Genomic DNA, 25,094 nt, shown 5'->3' with positions numbered 1-25,094 from the left:
TCTGAAAGTTTGGCAGCAGGAAGCAGGGGCAGTGTTAATTGTGTAGCTCTGGAAATTCTAGATGACATGGTCCCATGCACTGAATCATTTCAAACATGCAGAGTTGGTCTGAGGCTGGACTTGGCATGTGGGCTCACTCTGCAGCTCTATGGCGTGCTGACCCCACAATGGATTTGGCCTCCAGGCTGACCTCACCCAAGGGATCTCTCCTGCAGACCCATTTGTGCCAGTCATCTGGCCTGTGGGGCCAGAAGACTGAGCACTCCAGATCTAACCCATCTTTCAAGCTCTATTCACTACTTTAGCGAGGGGATGAAAGATTTAGATTTTCCTGTACTTTTATTTTTGCTTTAAATTATTTCATTATTTTGATCTGAGGATTTTCAGTAAATTTAGGAAATATACATGTTCATTATCTGTAAATGAGCAATAAGAAATGGAACTAAAATATAATTTTAATGGAATTTAGGGGCAATTTGAAAAGAACATGGAAATACTTGTAATCACTGAATGAATATGAATTAATGAAGTTTCATGATTTCATAAGCAGGCATTGACTTATTTAATTTCATGAAGCTCAGCATCCTTTGAAACTGGGAAAATCTTGGATCTTCCAATATTAATACAGTAGATTCCTTGTTTATGGCATATCTGTTATTTGTATACCTTTCTGTAGGACAAAACGTTTTAAATCTGTTCAATCAAATTTCGCTGTTATTTGCCTATCACCTTCTATTGTATTCCAGTTTACTGCATAGGATCCAACTAGAGCAAGGGAGCTGAGCAATACACAGAAAAAGATTTCTCCTTGTAACAGATAATTTATCATAATGTTTCAAATTATAAAACATTTCTGTAATCCAGTGAACAATCAATTACATACAGCTTTTTGTGGCTTAAAATTAATAAGCACACTTTACTTTCCTGAGGTGTAGTTAAAATGTTAACTGTCATTAACTGTTGTATTATTCTGCCATGCGGGAGAACTGGGTTCAACTCCCAGACATCCATTTAACTATAGCCATTGAAACATCGGCATCCAGACTCAGTCTGGCCTTTGGATTCTGTCTCAATGGTCTAAGGGGGATAGAAGGTTTGGGCAGCCTCCACTCCTCCATACTCCTGCCCTAGGTGTATGCACTGAAGGTCTTGGTGACCTCTCACACATATACAATGATCCAGAAGGATCAATGGTTGCCTTTTTCTAAGTCATATTAGACTATTCATTCAGCTGCATCTCAAATAGAAAGAGAACTTTTTTGTTATGTTGCTCTTTTTGCATGGGATTTTCTAACTGTTACTTGCATGATGTGGATCAAGCATAATGGCAAAATGGGGCATAATATGTGAGTGAATAACAGCAATTTCTATATATTTTTTTTTTTTTTATTTGCCAGTGAGCCTTTAAGAGCTGACAAAAATGTGCAGAGTAAACTGAAGTGTCATACCATATTTTGATTGGGATTTACCTTACCTGTTTACAATTAGTTCCCACAAACCCTAGTGCTCTTATTAACACAGTCTTCTTACTTGCATAATTTTGTTGGGGGACAAAAAAGGCCAGAGAAGTAACACAAATCCACTGTAGTGCATACTAGTACAGTGGATTTTCACTTCTGGAGATCTGAGGTTTTTAAAAAAAATAATTTGTAGTTTCAAGTATGTATATCCTACTAACTGGCATAATTAGCAGCTGATAATCATTAAGTGTCAATACAAGATAGGCTGCAAGTTGGTACAGAAAGTATTCCTCAATCTTGTAAGCTTTACTGACAAACTTTTTAAAATAAAACACTAGTATATAATACAATAGACTCCTGTGTTGGACAATATACAGTAGAAAAGAAGACTCCTGTATTAGACAGTACTGTTTTACCATCTAAGTTGTGAGAGAAAACAACTTCTGATGCATACCGCTTTGGGCTGATGTTCTTACTGCATTGGTTAGCAGATCTCTGTGAGCAGTGTTTACCATGCAAATAATAATGGTCTATTACCTTAGCCACACTCTTCTCCAAATACACCTGAAAGCCTCCCACTGCTAGGGGCATCACTCACTGGGGTCTGCTTCTATTCTGATTGGGCTCAACTGCTATATGGTAAAATTCCATTCACACTAGCTCTGCATGCCCTTGAATATGGTTTTAAATTGCAGAGCTGAAACTATAGAAGACAACAGCTAATTCACAATAAATGGGAGCATCCAAGGCATGAACATGTTTTGAAGGATGGCTCAGGAAGGGCAAGATAGCTTGCAGAGTAGTGAGGAGGCACCAGTGCTTTCTAAATAAGGAAAGGGATGTCCAATTAAACAGCATATTGATTCAGAAATTAAACATATTAATTAGGAAGAATGGATGTTTTTGATGCCTTATGTTGCCCATACTTTTCAAACAGCTAATCTTGAGAGAAACAAAAAATTAAGATGCATATGAAGGTTACTAAGGAGTAGGATAATCTATTTGACAAAAGGTACGATCTCCATATTTATTTTAATGTTTCTGAGTGAGATATGATAGCCATTATATTTTCAGATACAAAAATACATTGAACAAAATTAAAATTCACAAGATGTGTTTAGATAGTTATACTCGGTAGTACACACCTATTTTTGTAGGTGAGGCGAACAGTTCTTGTGCCTTCACACTTCCCAGGATGCTGTTCTTTGGAGGCTTGCTCCCATTTAGAAATAATGTCACAGATCTAGGAGGAAAATGGGTAAGTGGAAATTTCAGCTGCATAGCAACTTGCCAAACCAGGATTTTTGAAAGAAAATGTCTGTTTGTTATGAAAACTATTCAGTGATTGTAGCTTAGATACTACCATTGCCTGAATTTTTAAACTTGTAAAAGATACATTTCCAGGCAGTTTTTAGTTGAGGCTTTTAAAAAGCAGCTTTTGTTGCTTTGTGTTTATCCCTGCAAACACACATTAACTTTGGAACCTGGCCATTAAATGCTTACACAGAAAGGCAAGGCACACAATTTAGCAGCCACCAATGCATATGTAATTATCCAGAACTATTTGTATTATAATTAATCGAACTAACCACTTGTATGAGAGGAAAAATGAAGCAATTATGCAGTATGGTATAGATAATTCCGTTACTAGTCAATTTTCTGCATGAGTTGGAGGCTCATCCAGTTTCTTGTTTCCAGAGCACAATCCTAATCTAAGCTATTTTGTGTCCCCCCCCTTTGGAAGAGTCAATAGCAATATTAACAGATTCCAAAAGGAGCTATAAACTGCACATACCTTTGAAATAAATGATAAGTATCAGTAAATGGGGTTAATAGGTATTGTTTGTCTTCCATATCATAACCTCCATGCCCATGCTTTTTGTAGGAGATGGGATACTCCAAGGTCTCTTATCTTCTAGAGCAGTGGTGCTCAACCTTGTTCCGAGGTAGACTGGGCACTGCCCATCCAGGTCATATCTGGCTAGTGCTCCCACTCCAGAGCCCAGGGTAGGTGCAGTGGGCACCATCCAGCTGCATGGAGGGGTGTGGGGGAGCAGCCCAGCCTCTTGTGGGGCGAGGGGGTATGACTCAGCCCCAGCCCCAATGCAGCCCTGCAGGGAGAAAGGGCATGGCCCAGCTCCAATGCAACCCCATGGCAGACAGGGGGCATGGCCTGTCCCCAATCCAGACATGGAAAGGGCATGGCCCAGCTCTGACTGGCCATGAGGCTTGGGGTTTGGCAATTTGGCTGCATTCATGGCCATTGCTCCCCCACTACCATATTTCCTGACTTGTGGGGAGCTCTGTGCGCCAGATGGCTCTGCAGGATGCATTTTGCCCGCAGGCTGAAGGTGGAGCACCCTTGTTCTATACAGATGCGTACAACCCATGTGGAACCTATCCGCATAGCTCTGCACACTGGCCAGAAGACAGTAATAAAGCTGCTTGACAGCACTTTACAATACTCTCTTCTCCCAGAGGCTAAGCAATCATAGTTTTTACAAGTACTGGGTGAAGAACTACAAAGAATTTTACAAAAATATAGAATATGCTCTGTTTCATTTCTCCCTGTTGTTTATTTTATCTTTGGTAGTTTGGATAATTAAAGCAGCTCAAAATCCAGAAAATAATAATAAGATGAACTCTACCAGTCTTTTGGCCTGAAACTTAAACTTGCTCCTCCTTGTATTTGGATAAAGAACCCTCTGATGTTTTTGCCAAATTGCTGATATGGCTATAATCCTCTTCTCTTGAGTACTCCAACAGATACGTGTCCTACCCCAGGAACAAATAGAAACTAGTCCAGTACAAGCTACAACAGTTAAACTGAATCTGGAAACTTCTACTGCAATCTTTTAGTGCTATAGGTCTGAAGTCTCATCAGTATTACTGACTATTCAGATCGTGATTTCCCTTCTCCTAAGAGCTGTACTGAGGAGACTGCTAGGCCCCATTAAATAGGCATTACAAACTTTAGTTTAAGGTTACCAAATTTCGAGTTCCAAAAAACAGGACACCTGTTGTGGGGGGGGGGGTGCAGTTTCTAATTGTTAAGAGTAAATAACAAGTGTTATTGCCTCAGAAATTAAATGTAAAACAAAAATAAAGCCACAGTTACACCCTCCCCCCTGCCCCCCTGGGCTGTGCTGGTGCCCCCTTACTCCCAACCCGCAGCTCCCTATCCCTGTTGCTGCTCCTCACCCACAGCCCCCCAGTACAACCACTGCCCCACAGTCGCCCACCCTCCTTGTGCCCCTCACTCCAAAACTACAGTCCCCCCAGCCCTGCCAGTGCCCCTCACTCCCAACTTGCAACCCCCTGCCACCCCAGCTCTGCCAAAGGGGTCCCCCAGCTGCTCCCATCTCAACTGGGCTGGAGTATGGTGGTGGCTCGGACTTATGCAGGCAGCAGTGAAGCAAGTCTGGCCCCAGTATGGCTGGAGGGAGGAGGAGCAGGGGAGGCTTATGGCATCCCTTGCCCTGGGTTAGGGCTTCTGTGCTGTGCCAGGTGGCCTGGCTATAGCCCTCCACCATGCAGCATCTCCTGGCCACCCCACCCCTGTGAGCACTGGTACCCATCCCGGTGCTGCCAGCCCAACCACACAGCTCCCCGCCACCCCTGAACCACCCGGATGGAAATCAGATGACCCAAAAGGAAGACATGTCTGGGAAAACCCAGACATAGTGTAACCCTACTGTAGTTAGTAATCACAGTGCTCACAACTCAGTATTCCAGAGAATAAAGGTTCCTTAGCCCGTCATGCATTCGTTGAACGATTTTACTGCCCCACACAATACCTTTAAATGTATTTCACTGACTATATCAATGACTGAAAAGCTAAAATTTCTTGTCATTTTTTTTTTTTTTTAAACACATGCCAAAGAGGAAAAGCAATTTGAAGAAAGAAGGAAAAAAAAAGGTTTTAACGAGGAAATAAGTTTTCCTTTAAATGGTCTGAAAACACTGCTGCAAAATTAAGATACTTTTGTTGTTTAATAAATGCAGCTCATTAAAGGATTTTGTTTACCTTGATGTTTCCTTGAAGACCGTGCTCTATATCCTTGCCAGAAGGATCATCAGTAAACAAAGCAAATCCTGACTGGGCTGGCTTCCTCATTCCTGTGTCCTGGTTGAGGGTGTACAGAAATTCTCCCACTGTAGTAGAGGCATCAAACCCAACAACCTAAACAAAACCTCTGAATTACCAAAACTCTCAGAAATATCAAACATAATGGCCATAAAGTGAGAGGTTAGTAAACGATTTATAGTTTTGAAGGCAAGAGATTTTTTTTTCCCCATAGAATAAAATGATTATACCACTAAACCCTTTAATCTTCAGGAATCCTGGTTTTCTCTGATTTAAAAAAAAAAACCAAAAAACAAAAAACCCAATTTTCGGTTTTAAAAAAAGTAACCCCCAATTCACATTATTCTATGATTAAAATGAAACACCATGAATAAATAAATATATAATTTGTGGTATTTCATTTAAATTGCAACATGTGGATCGGGGGTTACTCGTTTTTAAACTGAAAATTGGAGATTTTTTTTTTTTTTAAATCTGAGAAAACCAGGATCCCTGTTGATCTTACAAGGAAGATGTAGTAGGGCCCTTTAAGAGTGATAAAACAGCCTTAGAAGGCACCACCCCTAGAAAGATGTAAGGGAAGAGCTTCAACAATAATGGGCAGAAGCATTCTAGCAGTGGAGAGCACAGCTCCTGGAAGAGAAGCTGATGTTGTAAGTAGGCTTGGAGGAGGAGTATGACTAAGATGTAAGCAAATCGGAAGGAAGGGTGGGAATGAACAAGGCCTATCCAACAGATTCAAGAAAAGGTTCAGGAAAAAGTTAGTATGGGAAAGGATGTGGCAGAGATCAAGGAAGCCTGGCCGAAGGAAGCCTGTGAGCACGAGTAACAAACTTCTTGAAGAACACTGCAGAGAGGTGGACCTGCTGTGACTGCATGCTATGAGTCCCAAAGGGGTCTTGGTCCTGAGGGGCTGTGCCCTGTCAGCAAGACTGCCCCTATGGCTGACCCCAGTAATAACATCAAGGTCTGGCAGCAATAACATGTCAGGGAGGGAACTGAGAAAGAGAGTCTTAATTTGTATGAAGACTGCACTGTGCTTAAAAAAAGGAGGAAGCAGTTAATTGGTCACACCCACTCAGTGCATAATTACATTATTTCAAAATTCTTGTATGTACATGTTGACATTCATAGCTAAGATACTAGATCCAGTCCTGTTCCTACCCTGAAGTTAAGAAAAATTATTTTCTTTTTCAGCTTTTATATGCCAAAACCAAGTGAAAATGGATTTTTTTCCTACGATTGAAAAGTAATTTTCTGTTAAAAACACTTTAAGAGAATTTCAAACAGCTCCAATTGTTAGGAATATCTTTAAGCACAAAATACTTCACCAGTGCCCATGTAAATAAAATGAAAGGTTCCCACAGAATTCGGTAGCTTTTTACATCAGAGTCCAAAAGATTCTGCAATGTATTCTGTGTGTAATGAATGCAGGTGTCATCTATTAAGGATAGTAAGAATTACACATGTGCCTCAAGACTTTCAATGAGGTAAGTGACTTCAGGTGCCTAGCAAGACCAAGTAAATGATAGATTTTGAATTTCTTAGACTCCTTAAGGATATTTTGCTTTTTCTGAAGTCCTGATCAAATCTTAAAAGTATTCTATCCCTTTCACTGACAAAAGGGGACACAACAAAAGTCAGTTATTTTTATGTGGTCAGTTTGTCCCGCTTCATTTTGGCTTGTCACATGCACTATTTTCATAAATATGATAAAAAGAGCTTAATTTTCACATCACATGAAAGAGCCCTACCTGGTATATGCCATTCATGAAATGAACTGGAATACTAAAGGGCAAGGAATGATGATAGGGATTTCTTAGAAGGGTTGAAAGGATTTCCATTCTTGATGGCTTTGCTTCTCGGTCCCCGTTCTGCTGGGTTCTTTCTACACATCTCTGACAGTAAATTGCATATTTCCCGAATTCAGTCCTGCAACAAAAATGGAAACAAGGCATGTCTCATAAACTGATACTGTATGTGCCAAGATATGAGTAAATCCACTAGAAAAGCCAAATGGAGGGATTTTCCATCTAAGATTTCAACAGATTTGGGGGTTACAAAGAGTGTAAGCCGAGTGAAACCAACTTAATTATACCCTGGATAAATATGGTTTGGAATGTTTTGCATAATTACTGTCTTTGCTAAACAAAGGATAATTTCTGTGCATCACTTGGAAGGGCTATGTGTTCCAGTTATACTTTTTATAGTATTTGCTCACAAATATGTCATAAGTTGCTTCTAAGCATCCCCCAGAGGCTCTTGAACATTCATGAAAGAAAGATTTATTGAGGGATTGATCAGCTAATGCTATTTAGGCACACCTGGAATCTGCATTCTTCTTTAAATGAAGCTTAAGGAGCCAGAGGAATGGGTGCTGGGGAAGAAAGAGTCCAACACAGAGAGCTAATAGCTGCAAACCCTGGTTAAAAAAAAAAGACATCAATTCTTTTTAGGCATTTTACAAAGTAAGATAACTTCCTGCTGTGGCAGTTGGCCAACAGTATAGTTTACTGGGCCAGATACCAAATACAATGAGGAACACTTGTATACTGAATGGAATAGCTTGAAACCACACAGATAAAAAGTTTGAGTACACTGGGATATCACTTGATTAGAAGTCTGATGTATATTTATTTGTTTCCATACAACTAGTGCATTTCTTCTTTTGGGGGGAGGGGGAGGAGGAGTTGAATGGGGCACTGAGTACAGTGTCGTTTACAGATTACATTGTACAAAAACTCTACCTTTAAAAGAACACTAAATTTGTCAAACAAATACACAGAAGTTAAGAAATACATGAATAAAGGTTGCCTATCCAACTCTAATTCAGCTCCATCATACACATGACTTGTGATGCAGTCATTAATTGCTTGACTATACAATAATTACACCAAAAACACTATGTACTCAAACTTGGTGCATTGCCAAAGGTTGCGATCAAATCACTTAGCCCAGGGGTTGGCAACCTATGCTGCATGGGCTGGATCTGACCTGCAGAGCTGTGCCTTTGGTGGCAGGGAGCTTTCTTTACACTGCATCAGTCGGGGACCTGGGGTTATAGCAGAAGAGAGCCCCTTTTATGCCATGTTCCAGGGGACCACTTGGGGCTGTGGTGGAGTACGGCTTTCACACACAATGCTGCAGGTAAGCAATGGGGAGAAGCAGTAGTGGCCGGGTCCTAATGCCTGCTGCCAACCTGGGCTGAGTCATTCCAGCAAGGAAACAATACTGATGCCTAACTTATTTTCATAAAAATCCCGCTGGTTACAGGAATAGGACTGGACTACCATTCCAATGCACAAGTGCTCAGGAAAAAACTCTGCCAGCTCCTTGTGCTGCGTGACTATTTCTGGTGACAGATCCTCTTATTAAAAGAAAATGGTAGTTACCTGTATTGGCCCTGCCTGGTTCTGTGGATGTCGTCGTCTTGTCTGTTTAATGAGCTGGCAGCAGATCTCATTTTGAAGTTCAGGATGTGTGAGGCAGATCTGCAAAGCACTTTGGGCCAAAGATACATGGTAATCAATGGCAGGAGAGTCAACTGCAGCATTTATAAACAACTGGCAGGTCTGGATATAAAATAATAATATGTAATCCTGTCACAGAGGTGCTGCATAACAAATGAACAAAGTTGCTAAAAACATCATGAATGGATATAGAAACAGATTAGCAGGGGGAGGAGGGAGAAGGAAGGCAAATCTCGTCATGGAGAGGTGGTACAGTAATGGTACAACTGATTCTAATTAGTCAATAAAAATATTCTCTTGGTTTTATGAACATTGAATTCATGTATACATATTAAAAATTCATCTGTAAGCAGTTATTTTAATAAGTAAAAGTATGGAAGTTAGATTATGAACAAGCTAGCTGGAGATAGCTGGGCATAAAAGGCTAATTTTAGTTAGCCTTCTACTCCCTTGTGATCCCTAAGGCATGCTAAGAATGGCCTGCAAATACCATCTATGCATCATGGTCTGTTAGGCAAAACATGTGGGAAGTTGTTCTTGTATACTGCTCCTCAGCCTTGGACCTCCCTGCCCCTGGACCTGCCAGAGCCCAAACCTAGATAGCTTCCCAAAGTGGTAAAGGACCTCTTTATGCAAGTCTGCTTTTTGCAGGTGGGGTTAAGTTTCAGGCATTCTTTGGGTTACCATTTTATGTTTTATTACTTTACCTGTTTTTATTATAAGTTGCTCTGAGTCTTTTTGGCTCTGCCCAAATAAAAATCAATTAATTAGAAGTAGAATAATGGCAACTAAAAGTACAATAACTGCAACTGAACCCAAATTTTGATTAACAAATCAGTTCTAAATTCAGTTGAAAATTTATTTTATTAGAACCTACAACATAGAGCTTAAATAATGGCAGCATCACATAAATCGTAAGTCGTCCCGTTGTAGCAAAATGGTCACCACCTGAGGCTATATCAAATGCAATTCAGAGTACCATCATTTCCAAATACATGCTTGCTTACTTATGCTGAGGAAATGTCCCCCTCCCCTCCCAATCTGTTTCAAGTTTCATGCTTCAGGATGAGTAAAACAAAATGAATGTTTTTCTTTAAGACAAACCAGGCATTTTAAACAAGTAAGTTGAAAAGTTCACTTGCCAGTGACAGCGAACAGATGGAGCATGTCTTCAATCCCTTTAAAGAACTAGACAAAAAGCTATCCAATTTGCCTTTTCACTCAGTTCAGACGGAAGGAAACTTGCTCTTGGGAATATTTATATTGGGATCATACAAAATACATAGAGGGTATTTATCCAGTAAGCATACCTTCCAACTTCTAATTTTCACTTCAGAGCACAAAAATGACAGTAAAATACTCTTTCTCTGCAGCTATCATTAGTAAATAGTAGTAATCTTTAGTTGTAGTAATTTTTTTGCAAACCAAATTTATGAAGTGGACTCCACTGAAGTCCACAGGAATTTTGTTACATCAGCGGGATCAGGATTTCCTCAAAGGCTTTGGCCTCCAATCAATGTGTACAAGCAATTGTAGGATCAAGACCTGTATCTTAAATTCACTTGTTAGTCCTTTAATCTTACCTGAAGCACAGCTGTGGTGCACTTACTGTTGAACCCAGACAGGTGACAGGCCTCCTCGGGTTGAAGAACTACTACCATCACCCTCCCTGCCCCCTTCCCCCCCCCCCAAAAATCTTTTCCTCCTCTTGGACCCAGCCAAGGCACCATCTTGGCCACCTGAACAGGAGGCTTTCCTGGTCCTTGGGGCACCATTGAAGGGCAATGTCTCTGGGCATTCTTTGTTGCTGCCCTTCAGTGGGGACTGAGTAAGGGATGGAGGAGCTTTCTATTTTGGTTCTTTTGAATTCAATGTTGTGTTTGTTGTGGGCAGAGGGAGGAATCATCCATTTTTGGATATAATCATGGGCTTGCTGTAGGAGAGGTGGGTGTGGGCCTGTGCAGGAGGGGGAAGGATCTCTGAAGGATGGACCTGCCTAGAGGATGGGGCAGCATAGTCCATCCATTCTGTATAGGGGAACGCTGTCCTGCAGAAGCAGTACATCAGACTTGTCTCTGGAGTGGGCTGTTTGCATATGTTTTAGTTTCTTCAGGGTCTTGACATAAACCTTTGAGTTTACTGTGGCCCCTTTTGGGTGAGAAGTCACCAAGAAGAACATCCTCCATGTCCATGTCTTGCTTAGCAGATGAAAGTTAGAAGGCATTACTTTCTGAATGAACCTTGTATGATGTTGAGATGCATGTCCTTTGTTTATCATTTGGAAAAAGGCCACTGACCAAGGAGGTTATGTTGAAAAATAGCTGAGATGCACAAATGTTCTATGCAATTTTTTTTTTTTTTCAATATTTGGCTGAGAAAATAGGAGGCATTACTTTCTGACTGACCCTTGTCTTTACTGTATTACTACTATCATATTTTAAATACATATTTGTTTACCACACCCTTCCAGAAATAACAACATATTTTCAGCTTAGATATTTACATGAAGTCTGCGCACATGCACACAGTCTAAATTCAAACTTACATGGAAGTTATATATAAAATAAAAAGAAATTATAGAATCTCTTCCTTCCATGTGAGTTTGAATCTAGGTCAGTAATTAAGTTACTCAAATATTTTCTTGCCTAAGTAACTTTGTCCTCTCTCTTGCAATTTTCCCAACATTTTTTTTTTTTTTTAAAGTCTTCCATATCTATAGGTGGTTGGGGGAAAATAACCAAAACAATTCATCTGGATTTCTATTATTGAAATTTAATTGACAAATAACACTTCAGAAGATTCAACCAGCTGACAGATGTTTTGTAGTTCATGAATGTGATGGTCCTCATCCAAAGACCCACTAATTGTCAACTTTATTGTTAATCTCAGCAGAAAGACAAAGGGTTGAACTAGCTTGGAGGCTGAGCTACTCTCCCCCCTACCAGTGATTTCCTGGCACATGCACACACACCAAGTGAATAAAGAAAACCAAAAATTAAAAAAGAAACATTTACTAGAATTTTACCTTAAATAATTTAATTGCTTCAGTCTGTAGGGCTTCTGATGGCAGTGTTGTAAGAGGGGAAGCAATTCCTTCTTTGCTGTGACACAGAGTAGGGTGTCTCCATATCTGAGAAGCTGAACAGATAATATAAAGCTTGCAAGAATGAACTTAAATTTACATAGGACCTGTCATTCAAAAAAAATCTCATAGGATTTGATAAACTTTACCAACTGACTTTATATCACATGAATCACTTTGCTCATCAGTAAAGTGTCGTCATTTCTGCAGTAAATAACAATGTTTTTAAAATGCGTTTAATAGAAAACCAATATTTAATTTATTTGAAATTTCAGAGCAACTTGTGGTAATCAGAATCAAAATACCCAGACTTCATTATGGACAGTTAACTACAACTATCATTCCTTGTAAAAATATCATGTTAGTTATCTCAGGTGAAAAATCAAAGCTTCCAGTAATACAGTGTTCCCTTAACTGCCACAAAATACTGACCTAGCAGAAAAACAACCACTCATCTCATTTTATTTAAAAATATCTGTACCTAATTGCTGAGCAAAATGTACATTGTTTCTTTCAAACATCTTATGAAGTCTTGCAGTGGAGTTGAAAGGGGTACTGCTATTATCATCATATTCTAATAGGCATGGGAAAGCGCACCAGCTGTTGAAACATCAAACTGCCTTATGCAGAGAAAGAATGGGTTCTCCTGCTTAAACAAAATCTAACCTGGTTAATTTATAAGATTGCTGCTTGGCTGATACGGCTAATGACTACTTAATGGAAATATTACCTTGATTTGGACTAATAAAAACATCTCTACTTGCAAATTACTCAACTCAGTTTCACTTGACTCATTGGGCTCCTATACACATGCAGGGAGGCCGCTCCAATGCGCTGTAACTATAGCACGTTGATTAATTGAGTCTGCTGGAGCATGGTAATTATGGCGCTCCTATAGACTCCAGTGGCATGCGTATCGGCATCCCAGCACTGAAAAATGGCGGTAGGGTGCTTTAAACTAATGTTTGTTCAATGAGCTTTAGTTCAAAGTGCCCTGCCACCAGTCTTCAGCATGGGGCATGTGAAACACGTGACACTCTGGGTGCTTTTAATGAGCCTGGCTCTTGGAGCTGCACTAACTAAAGTGCCCCTGCCTTCCAGAGCATGTCTATTATGACCCAGCATTCATTTGCCAACAATAAGTTTCCTCCACAGTGTTTAGAAAAATATGTATTATAAACCTCTGTGTAATAAAGTTTCAAAATTCATAGTTCTGACCCAAGAGACTAAGCAAAAGCAAATGCAAGAATCTGTCCACAAGAAAATGTGATTTAACTTGCTTGCATTTGCAGGTTGCAAGAACTCAAAGTCTCTTACATTACTTGTAGGAGTTGATTCAAAATGATAGTATGCCATGGACTACATTAATGGACCATATATACTTTTTATGTTACAATGACAGATTATTGCCTAGATAATAACAGTAATGAGGAAAATGCTGATGTACATGGCAGGATTTGAGTACTACCACATTCTTTACCGATTGCATTAAGAGGCAATACACAATTTTGCTTGCTAGAATCTGGTACAGAGGCTTTTCAGGCTTTGACTGCTTAAACAGGCAGTCCCCATACTCACTGACATGATCCTAGATCAACAAATTTGGGACCTGATCCCAAAAACCCTAACCCATGCATAATCCTTATTCCCATGCACGGTCTCATTGACTTCAACACAACTACTATCAAGATAATGAGCTTGCCTCAGTTTGTATCAGCAGGTACCCGAGCAGTTTTTATAAAGACAGAATCCACAGCTGTACAAGAGCTACTCAAATACATTTATAAAGCCAGATTCCATTACCAAATATGGCAGTGTTTTGGGCAAAAGAATAGGATGTAGTTGTGAGTTTGGGCAGATGAAGGGGGATACATTAAATCAAAGGACTTCATCTCATTTTGAGTCTCTGTGGGAGACCAAGTATAATTTGCCCAAAAAAGGAAAAAATAGTGGAGTCTTGTGCATTGGGTAACTTTCTTTTGAATACTGTTATAGATCAAGGAGATCTGAGAATAAATTCTGAAGCTTTTGACAGGCCTAAGCACACAAACAGTAGAAAGGCCATACAATGATTTTTATTAACAGAGCCCTTGATTAAAAACAGACTGGGCTTTTTTTGTTGTTATTTTTAATAAATTAAAGTGATAAATGTAGAACAGCTTCCTGCTTGGTCTATATTTTTGTGTGACCAAGTATGTGATTACATTGTATCCATCTGGGTTCAGCTGGATAGTAAACAATTAAGCTGCTCATGCACCTAAGTACCTAAGTAATTGTAGTTTTGTAGAACAGATCAAATTCTCAGCAACCAGGAAACTACCCAAGTGCTACATGTATTCTTCACTGCTGGAAAAATTATAGATGATAAACTACTGTGACAAATCTAATTTGGACATAGCTGCCCTTATGCCTGATAAATTATACCAGGGATGATTTTAGACCAGAAGGATTAATATTTTTAATGTAACAATTTAGACAGAAAAAAAACCCCTAAAATATTCTGTGTTGTTTTTCCACAGCCTTTAAAAAAAAAAAAAAAAAAAATATCAAGGAAACAATGAAGTGTAATGAATATGTGTTCTTGACATCACGTTAGCAGCCATATTGGCTTGTTCAGATTAGAGTTCCTTGTTTGATTTTGGTTTTTATATCATAGAAAATCAGAGCTCCCTCTGCCCCTTTGCTCACTAGGATGCAGGTCCAGCTGCAGCTATCCCCCCACCTCTGCTTTGTGATGCTAAGCAGCCCTGATATGCTGGTGCTCCTCACTCCCAGGCCACAGCCCTCTGTCCCCACCAGTGTCCCTCAGTCCCAACCCACAGTCCCCCCAGCCCTGCTGGGGCCCCTTCCTCCCAACCTGCAGCCCCTTGTCTCCACTGGTGTCCCGCCCCACAGTATGTGGGGCAGGGTGGGGGAGTGTGTGTGTGTGGGGGGGGGGGGTGCCCAACTATACGCAATGCTATAGGTAATGTGTTGGGAGGGCACATGCCCCCTGCAGATTTGTGTACCCACAGTGGGTGCAGGGCTGCAGCCTTGCCGGACAGGCACAAGCAGGAGCTGTCTATGCAACCTAGAAGGCAGGACCCTGTACAGGAGGGCAAAGCAGGGTGGCAAGGCTTGTTGCTGCTACTGCCAGCACTGGGACCCCCATGCCAGCCACACCACTAGCAGCATAAGAAGTAACAAACTGCGGTGGGGGGGAAGAAACAGGAGCTGTGTAGCCCTTGCCGCCTCCTGCCACCTTCACACCAGGCTACATCTATACCTCACTGCCATGGCCCAGTTACCGCTGCTGCTCCCCTTAGGCAACCTGTGCTGCCTCCCACACCACCTCCCCTCTGAGGTAGAGCCACAGCCTGAGGGGAGTGGCAGTGTTGACTGGCCTGTGGCAGCGGGGTAGGGCCACAACCCAGTGTGTAAGTGGCTGGCGGCAAGAGCAGCATGGCTCCCCTGCTTTGTTACACCTCGCAGTCCTGACAGAGCAGCAGCAGCAATGAGTTTTGCCACTCTGCTCCACTCTCCTGTACTGGGTCCCACCTGTTGGGCAATGGAGGCAGCTCCTGGCTGTGCCCGTCTGCCCAGGCTGCAGCCCCATAACTGCTGTGGGTACAGAAATCTGGGGGACATGTGTGCCCCGACATGCCATCTATGCCCAGCCATAGACTTACCCACAGGGAGCTGCAGGACCTGCTCTCCAACATGCTACCTGGCTGCCATGTGCATGTGTATGCTGCATGTGGCACCCCCTGCCTTTGGTTGGACTTCTCCAGCTCCCCCAGCCCAAGCAGCCCCTTGCAGACTGGAACTCTGCCAGCCTGCAAGGGGAAACCTGTGGGGTTTCCTATGTTTTTCTCTTTTAAAGGACAAAATCTATATTTTTCTATGGCAAATGGAAAACCCAGATCCCTGGTCATACTGGACAAAGAACCAATAAAACTTACCCCATCAGTAGGATGTTATGAAATAATCAAGAATTAAATAAAGTACATTAAAATAGACATAAAGTTCTGTGAGGTTAGTCACTTTTCTGATTAACGTGTATTAAAATTAGAGGAGAACAAGCAAAAATGCTCAGAACTTTGTTACTGGTACATCTTGTTTGCCTGTGAAAGAAGAATTTTTAATTATTTCTAATCGGTCATGATTTTCTATTAATGATAAAAATGTCTGGTTGTTGTTCTTAAATAAAAAACACCCAACTATAGAAACATAATTAAAAGCTGTGGAAAGGCAGCCTAAAACTATAACTTTATGGACGTAACTTGCTGCATGAAGAAAAGAGCATGTAAAGTTTGAGACGGATACTCTGAGTAAAACTGCTCAGACAGATAGATGGATAGATTAGTATATTTATTAGTATAGACAGTATATAGATTAGTGTGGAAATCAAAATGAACTTACAGGGGTCACCTTCTACATTTAATAATTTGCAAACAAGTTGTTCAAATTCTGATCCAACATTTATATTAGTGCTTCCAGCAGCCACGCTCAAGTGATAAAGCCAAGTGTCCTAAAAAACAAAAAGAAGTAGGGAGCTAATATCTAGTTCTTCTACATATTTCAAGAGAATTAATAAAATTTAACATTATTTTAATGAAAATTTCCAAAAAAATCATCCTTAATAACTATTTGCTTTTTGAAAAACTCTGCAGATGAATATAGTGCTTATGAAGGATCTCAACAGCTTCATACAGATTTCATACCTGCTTCTCCACACAGCCACATGGTCCAGTGTGTCTTGGGCAGAGTATGCATTTGAGGCAGGTGCAACTAGATGTTCAGTAGGGAAAGGCCACCTATCTTAGTTTTCACATATAATTAAGCCTTAAAACCAAATTAAAACGAACTAACTCACAAAACCACCTCTTAAAAGGTTCCCTTACCACATCAGAGCAGTGTCATATGCTCCTGTTGAAAAGCCAAGGTTTCTCCTGGCTTTTCTTCCCATCACCACTCAAGAAAATGTTGTTATAATTACTAATATTAGCCACTACGAACTAAGCAAGATTTATTTCAGATCTCTTCTATACCCAGGAATCATTTATGAATGATCCTTCCCCCCCTTTCTAAGAAATTAAGACCAGGAATCAGAGCAAGAGATATAAAGCTGTTTCAGAACACCCCAATGTGAAATCTTTAACAGTGTCTTTCACTCGTTGTTCTTGTTAGTCTTTCCTATATGCTAAGTTGCAGTTAGTACAGAAAATGGACAGTAACATCATCTCGGAGCCCAACAAAAAAAGCTACTAAGAGCTTTTTCTACACAAGTTAGTGTGAAGTAAGGTAGCAAACTAACTAACTCCCTGCATAGACAAACCTGATACTTTCCAGATGCCTTATGGGTCTTGTTTAACTGTTATGATCACTAAAACTTAGGTCATAGTTTGCTGTATCAAGCCATGTGTTAGATGCTCTAACAAAAAAGGCACGACTTTTTTCTTCTTCATTGTAAGAAACGTTCATATCACAATACCATAATCTCAGCTGTCTTACTAAAACTTGAGACGGAGTATACTTCCTACCTTTTCATGCTTGGATCCTATAAGAAGGTAGGTAGGTCCTTGCTCTTTGGGATGGATAACAACAGTGTAATGTGTTGATAGCAGACTGCGACCACTGGCCTCATAATCTTCATCTGAATCGCATGACCTGTCAACTTCTTCAACTTTAGCCTCCCATAGCTTGATTTGGCCCAGTGGAAACTAAAAATAAACATGGCTTACATGAGTTTTACTATCCCTTTTCTACTAATGAAGAGGAACTGATAAAATGGTGGCAGCAAACTTCTTAAAATTAGGAAATCTCATTCAATAATATTCTTTTAGTATTATTGAGTAGTACAGTTTATAATCATAGAGAGTAGAAGCAGCATGGTTTTGTGACTAATGAAAGGTCTAGAAGTGAGAAGATTTCATGTCTATCCCTAGATCTGTTTCTGTCTCCTGAAGGTTGTTGGCAGATGCATCTGGAACAGCTATTGCAACAGGTTATTTTTTAAATATCTCAGTCCTAATTGAGGATTTCAAGATATAGCCAGAAGATGCTCTAACACAGCCATGGGATGAAAGTTTGGCAACTGCAGCATCAGGATATTATGCTCACTAGATATTGTGTTAGTCAGCAGGAGAGCTTTAGGATGACAAAGGACAACAATACTGTGTTGAAACCTTTAAAGAAACCAATCATTCTTCCTACCAATCCCAGGTCCATTTTGCCTAAGCATCAGCTGGCTGCTTTAGTCAAGATACTGACCTCATTTGGGTACTGGGATACCTGAGTGATGGTGCTGTTTGATAAGGTAAAGTAATCCTGGCAAAAAAGTTTGCATACTGTTGCTCATTATGGTCATGATCATAGAGCATCTTATGATCCTGCCCTGTGGTTTGGCATGGATATTGAGTCTGACAGGTTAAAAAATAAATAAAGGGCCTTAAGGAACTTCTGTAGATCAGGGCTTTGGAGGGTAAGATGTATTTTCCTAGCGCACTGGACTGAGTCTCTGAAAGAACAATTCTAGTTTCCTGCCACACCAGCCTGTAAACAATCTAAATGAGTCAGCACAATCTTATGGTCTACAAATCAGCGATTTGGATGATGGGGTGAAAAGCAACCTGTTCAAATTTGCTGATGATACCAAAATTTGGGGTGAGGTGGGCATGCTAGTAGGGAGGGAAAGACTGCAGAAAGACCTGAATAGGTTGCAAGGGTGGGCTAACAAAAACAGGATGCATTTCAATACGGACAAGTGCAGGGTGCTGCACTTGAGCAGTAGTAACCGGCAGCACGCTTATAAGATAGGAAACTCCCTTCTTGGGAGCATGGAGGCAGAAAGGGATCTTGGCGTCATCACTGACTCCAAGATGAACATGGGCTGACAATGCAAGGTCACTGTCGGCAGAGCTAACCGGACCCTATCGTGCATCCACAGGTGCATCTCAAGTAGGGCCAAGTAGGTGATCCTCCCCCTCTACGCAACACTGGTCAGGCCACAGCTGGAGTACTGTGTCCAGTTCTGGGCACCCCACTTCAAGAGGGATGTGGACAACATTGAGAGGGTCCAGAGGAGGGCCACCCGCATGATCCGGGGACAGCAGGGCAGACCCTACAATGAGAGGCTATGGGACCTGACCCTGTTCAGCCTTCACAAGAGAAGGCTGAGGGAGGACCTTGTGACCATCTATAAACTCACTAGGAGGGACCAGAAGGGTTTAGGGTAGACCTTGTTTCCCCTAGCGCCCCCCGGGATAACAAGGAATAACAGCCACACGTTGTTGGAGAGTAGGTTTAGACTAGACATCCATAGGAACTACTTCACAGTTAGGGCGGCTAGGATCTGGAACCAACTTCCAAGGGAAGTGGTGCTGGCTCCTACCCTGGGGGTCTTTAAGAAGCGGCTCGATGCCTACCTGGCTGGGATCACTTGAGCCCAGTTTCCCTCCTGCCCAGGCAGGGGGTCGGACCTGAAGATCTACAAGGTCCCTTCCGACCCTACTTCTATGATTCTATGAAATGTGTCCAATACCATGGGAAGATCCAGCAAAAAGGGCTAGGATACTGGCTTAAGGCCAAAAGGAGGCAAGTCATCAGAACGTATCTGTACTGCATACTTCGCTAAAGCTAATCTGGAAAGATTCTTAATGATCAGCAGAGGGCAGGTGTAGTTGAGGCTCTTTATTAACTTAATTTTGTTTGAAAATATGTGTTCAGATATGGGGTGGTAGCCAGTAATGCTTCAGGAATGGTGGGGTGAAATTACCCAGCTGTTTTCCAAGGTACATTGCTTCTCCTGGCTGCCTGGCTAAAGCACCCCACAAAAACAGTGCAGGAGCCCCAGCTTTGCTGGATAAACAGAATGGCTTTGCAGGCCATTCTGAATAGAGCCAGTGGGCTGTAGGTTTCCACCCCCTGATCTAAAGTATTGGCTTCTTGAACGACGATCATCTTGATTGCCATGCCTTAAAAACAGTGAGGGCCAACCCTTTTAGCAGGCATACCACAAGTTAGCCCTGTACCATTCCCAAGTGCCACTCCAATGCCTTTCTCCTGCCTGGTCTATTGTTCCACTTTCTGCTTCCTGCCCTGTGTCCCATGCCCAATCTGCTGCTCTGCTTTCTGCTTCCTGCCCTATCAGCTGCTGTGCTGCTTGTCCGCTCCCTAAACTGCTATGTCATACAGAGGCTGCTCATACCAATTGTGGCGCACACGCTGCAGCTTGGCTACCCCTGCCTTTAAATATGTGGTGACATGCCCTCTTTTACAAAAGCACTGGCTAACTCTGCTGATAAAGGGTTTGGGTACTCTTCATCTGGGCAAGAGTTTGTGGGGTAGCTGTATTTCCTGTAATATTTTTATAACTTTGTGAACAGGCCAAATTGTGAGAAGAAGGCTATTGAATCTTGTGGTCTAGAAACATCATTTTGGTTACACATAATCTTCACTAGATTGAAGTATTCACTAAAGAGTATTTTTATTAAAGTACAGGACCCCAAGTTAGTTTTACAAGAAGCTGTGCTGACAGATGATTTCAGTTAGTGAAATCCTCCTTCAGTGTTGAATATATGGTTTTCAACATACTAATGCTGTTCTTCTGAATTCTTTTAACCAGATGGACTCCATTAACATAACAACCACTTCGGTTTATAACACTGGATGCCTCACAGGCTTTTTATTTCTACACACCCACGCTCTAATGTAACACACTTTTATGTTTCCAGTTAAGCAACTCCTCAGATATTAAGAATAAATTAGTTTTGTAAATGTTTGCATCTATGATATATTTAAGGCATATTCTACTTTTAAGACCTGTACTTCCACCCCATTTCTATCTAGTAAAATAGTTTTCAGTTATACTTAAAAATGAAAATTCCTAGGGGTGGCATATTACTACTTATTATTTATATTATTTGTAAAATGGCCTATTTGTTTATATTAGTTTAATTTTTCACTTGCCTTCAGTGGAATACTTGACCACAAAGTTACTACTGTACTTTATTGTTCTGAGTAGAGAAGACGGAGTACAGAGGCACCAGTCCTCTAAATTAAGAACAGTGGGCAGTAGCAACAGAGGAAAAAGCTGAAAAAAGGGGAGACCGGTGGAGAGAAAAAAGCTTGATCCAAAGTCCTTTGAAATCCATATCAGGCTTGATATGGTTAGATGTTCACTTATAAGACTAATGTCTTGGAAGCAGTACAGGTTTTCTATGCTATTTTTGCTAGTACAGTAAAAGCATTGTTATCCAACATGAGTGGGGTACAGGGTGTCAGTTATCTAAAAATTCCAGTTATCTGAGACAAGAGCGCAGCACGGCCACCCCTGCCAGGAGGAGCCCAAAGCAGCCCACCCTGCCATACGCAGATCCCTTTCTCTTCCCCCTGCCCCTTCCCCTACAAACTTTCCTGCCCAGGGCAGGGAGGGGAGGGGCATGTGCTCAGCCCCCTCCACATTTTTTTTTTTTTTTCCTCCCTCTACCATGCGGATATCAACTAGAAGGGCTTGATGCACATGCCAGATAGACTCGGCAAAGATTCCGGTTGCTAAAGTGAGGATTTGGCTTGGGGGATAGTGGAAATTCTGGTTAATAGAGTATTCCGTTTAGTAAAATGCTGGATAACAAAGCTTTTACTGTACTATTTTAATGGTTTAATTAAATTCTAATATTTTTTTAAGTCACTTGTTTATTTAGTTTCATTAAGTGCATGAAATAAGATATTTCTAAGCTCATTAAGACTGCTAGAGAGACATCACCAACATCTCCATCTTGGCCATATGAATGTCTTGAAAATCTCAGAGAGAATGCGATATCTTGGAAGTAAGGAGCAAGGGGAGAGAACATGCCTTAAGAAATGTCCTCTGTTCCATCTTAGCAGGCTCAGCAGGCAAGGGAGAGATTTTCCCACTGGGAAAGGCACAGCATGGATAAAGAATATGATTTAGAAGTCTGTCTATTAAAGGATAACATAGGAATCTTTGGATCAATCTCCAGTGAGGACAGAGGATAACAGTGCCAGCTTCCAGAAGTAAATGAGATAAAAAGTGCATTGGTGAACCTTGTGCCTATAAAGAAAAGGGCTGGCCTGAAATGTTAACACATCAAGGTTTCCCCTTCTGTATCTTTTATATTTTCCCTTATTGAGAATGGGAAAGAGTAAGGAAACATGTGTAACCTAAGTCTGGGGGCAGAGGGTAGGCCACATGTTACCAGATATATGATGGGATCACTCTAAACCCACACTGGATCCAATTTAAATTTTGGTATAGGAGGAGATGGAAGGGCATATATTACCCAAGCCACAAGTAGATTAACAAAGTTGTACCCTGCTACTTGAAATCCATCCTTGGATCTGCTTTTCATTGGTTTGCTATCTTGTAGTATTTTAATCCTTAGAAAGACATACCTTATCTTCTTGATTACGAAAATAATACAGTGTTTTTCCAACCAGAGTACACCACACTCTTTTGGAGTATCCATGTTTCACCTGAAATTACAACACATTTAAACACAGGTTATATCAGGGGTCTGCAACATTTTTGGCCAGACTGACAAAAATAACCCAACTTCAACCTATGCCTCGACTTGGCATGCCAGAGGCAGAGGACAGGGAAGGTGTGAAGGGCCCAATCCTTGTTGCTGGTGGTGGGTGTACATGTGCCTCTGGGTGGGGGAAGGGCTGGGGTTGTCCTGCCGCAGCCCCTTCTCGGCCACGCACCCTGATGTGCACATGTAGCCACCGCTGCCACAGAGCCCGGCCAGAGCTCGGGAACCCAGTCTAGCTATTTGCAGCCTCCCAGCTGCCTGCCACAGCTGGCCTGGGCTCTGGGGCACTGCTGCCGCCGTGGAGCCTGGGCTGCTTTCAGCAGGGCTTGCAGCCTCTCTGCCTTCTGCTGTGAGCAGCCCAGGCTCCATGGCTGGTGGCAGCTGCCCAGAGTCTGGGCCAACTGTGGTGTGCCGAGAAAAATTGCCTCGTGTGCCAACCCCTGAGCTATCTTTAATGTAAAATATGAAGGAACTGGGTCCAAGCAGTGAAGTTCATTTCTGTACTAATGATATGTAGTCAACAGTAATATATTTGTACTTATACTCCATAGTCCCTCATATTACACAGCATTTTTTGATACTTTGAAATAACTGTTTTCAGTGAGGATATTATAAAGAGAACCCTATTGAAGTAAATGTGGTTACTCACATGTTTAAATTAAGGCATGTTCTCATGTACTGTATCAGCACCCTAATGAGGTTTAAGCAGAAAACTCAACATGTCTTCTGGGGAATCAAAAAGGAACTGGATATAAAATGGTTAAAGGAAAAAGCTTCCCAGTATAGATGTTTATAGAAGAACAGAGAATAGGCAGTCCTTTCAGATTGTTTTCATTGTGTGAGAGAGAGAGAAACCTGATACATGTCTACTTAAATTTACGACTGTATTAACTCTTATGCCTACAGCTCGTGTACTCTTGAAATGTAATTTGGCATAAGCATTTCATTTTGCGATCCCCTCAAAAAACAGCACTCTTGCAACATCACATAGGGGTCAATGCCAATGTTGTAACCCAGAGAGATCCTACTGTACAAACAGCACTTTTGATAAAGGTCTAATTCTGCTTCCAGTGGAGAGAATTGAAGTTTTACCACTGATTTCAATGGAAGAACTGGTTACCAGCTTTAGTTACGCACAGTTTTTTGTACAATATATTTTTTTCTTTTTCAAATAGAGTTAGTAAGCATAAATCTTGTGTTTAATAAAAAGGGAATGTAAATAGTCTGTCAGGGAAATAAAATGTTCCTACCTTTGTAAGTAATCCTTTCATGGTTGGTTTGACATCGGGCTGTATGAAAAGTGGGCTGGCAGCTTGTACTTTAAGAACATTCTGTAGGACTTTGATCCATTCTTCTAAGATATTTGGAGAATCAGCTGTCAGGTAATAAGCTCGTTTTTTTGTGGTCAGCTGCACAGACAGAAAAAAACAATCTTGAATTCTTTAAATATTACACATTTCAACTCAACAGCTAAATACTTGCAAATGCAAAATGACTGCCAATTATTTTAAGAGCATCTTTTGAGAGTAGAACCATTTAAGGTCCGTGGAAGGCAGGTAGCCCCAATCATTTATAAGACCTAATCTGAATGAGTCGAGACGAGATACAAGATAAAACAGATTTCACGTGACCAGCTTTAATTAAGCCTGATGGCATTTAAATTTGTGGTTTCAGAGACTGTTTGATGCAAAACTATTTCCTTACAGTTCCCTTACAATATGCAGAATACAATCCTATCTGTATATGAGTATTTAAAAAAAATTCAGCCTATACAGTTGTTTCCTAATTTCCGTGACTAAAACAATCCCTCAACACCTGCGGATGAGGGGCACTCGTTTCTAAAAGGAACCACGTCCAGTCTCCTGAATTCAGAGGAAGGGTTGCTCTTAGGGAATGAAGGAAGATGACCTTAAGACAAGCAAGTACCTGAACTGTTTGTTTTCCATCACCTCTTACAATATGGCTAGATGCACTTAATTCAACTTGTCCTTGGGGTTTTCGAATTACGTCACTCTGCATGAAAGAATGGAAAAACATATATTTTAATTTATCATAGCAGTAAAATAATGTGCAGTGCATTTAAGGCCTGACCTTGCTAGTGCTGGATGCTTCCAATTACTTGATTTAGCAGCCTCCACTCCCTCTGGAGTTGAGAGTGCTCAGTATCTTCAAGGAGTGTCCTTCACTATGAAATATGTAATTTAATATATTCCAGTGAATACATTTATTTTCTCTCCAGCAATTCTAGATTTTCAATTTTAGGAGTCCAGTACTAACCAGCCACAGTTATATATACTTACCGGAGATTTATAATACAGTAATTCACCACCTTTAAGCACAAACCACCGTCGTTTCCAGGTCTTTACTTTGCCGCCCATTTTTAACAAATAGCCAGATTTTTCCAATGGCTCCTGGTTATTTGAAATAAAAAGATATGAACTGTAAAATATATAAGTGATG

General features: G+C 41.0%; 1 protein-coding gene across 3 annotated transcripts in view; it reads right to left on the bottom strand.

Moving 5' to 3' along the window:
• Positions 1-25,094, bottom strand: part of PLEKHH2 (pleckstrin homology, MyTH4 and FERM domain containing H2) — an 86,773-nt gene that overhangs the window by 12,022 nt on the left and 49,657 nt on the right. For all 3 annotated transcript variants that reach the window (XM_019483259.2, XM_059718608.1, XM_059718605.1), the window contains 12 exons: positions 24,935-25,045; positions 24,561-24,647; positions 23,885-24,043; positions 22,495-22,575; positions 17,622-17,801; positions 16,501-16,609; positions 12,043-12,155; positions 8,940-9,119; positions 7,872-7,969; positions 7,302-7,479; positions 5,488-5,643; positions 2,606-2,703 (listed from right to left, as the gene is read on the bottom strand). In XM_019483259.2, the coding sequence (XP_019338804.1) occupies positions 2,606-2,703; positions 5,488-5,643; positions 7,302-7,479; positions 7,872-7,969; positions 8,940-9,119; positions 12,043-12,155; positions 16,501-16,609; positions 17,622-17,801; positions 22,495-22,575; positions 23,885-24,043; positions 24,561-24,647; positions 24,935-25,045 (1,550 nt within the window). The remainder of the gene's footprint in view (positions 1-2,605; positions 2,704-5,487; positions 5,644-7,301; positions 7,480-7,871; positions 7,970-8,939; positions 9,120-12,042; positions 12,156-16,500; positions 16,610-17,621; positions 17,802-22,494; positions 22,576-23,884; positions 24,044-24,560; positions 24,648-24,934; positions 25,046-25,094) is intronic.

Source organism: Alligator mississippiensis, chromosome 1 (genome assembly GCF_030867095.1).
Source record: "Alligator mississippiensis isolate rAllMis1 chromosome 1, rAllMis1, whole genome shotgun sequence".
Taxonomy (NCBI): domain Eukaryota; kingdom Metazoa; phylum Chordata; order Crocodylia; family Alligatoridae; genus Alligator; species Alligator mississippiensis.
The sequence above is the reverse complement of the archived record's forward strand: the minus strand, read 5'-3'. Positions and strand labels throughout refer to the sequence as shown.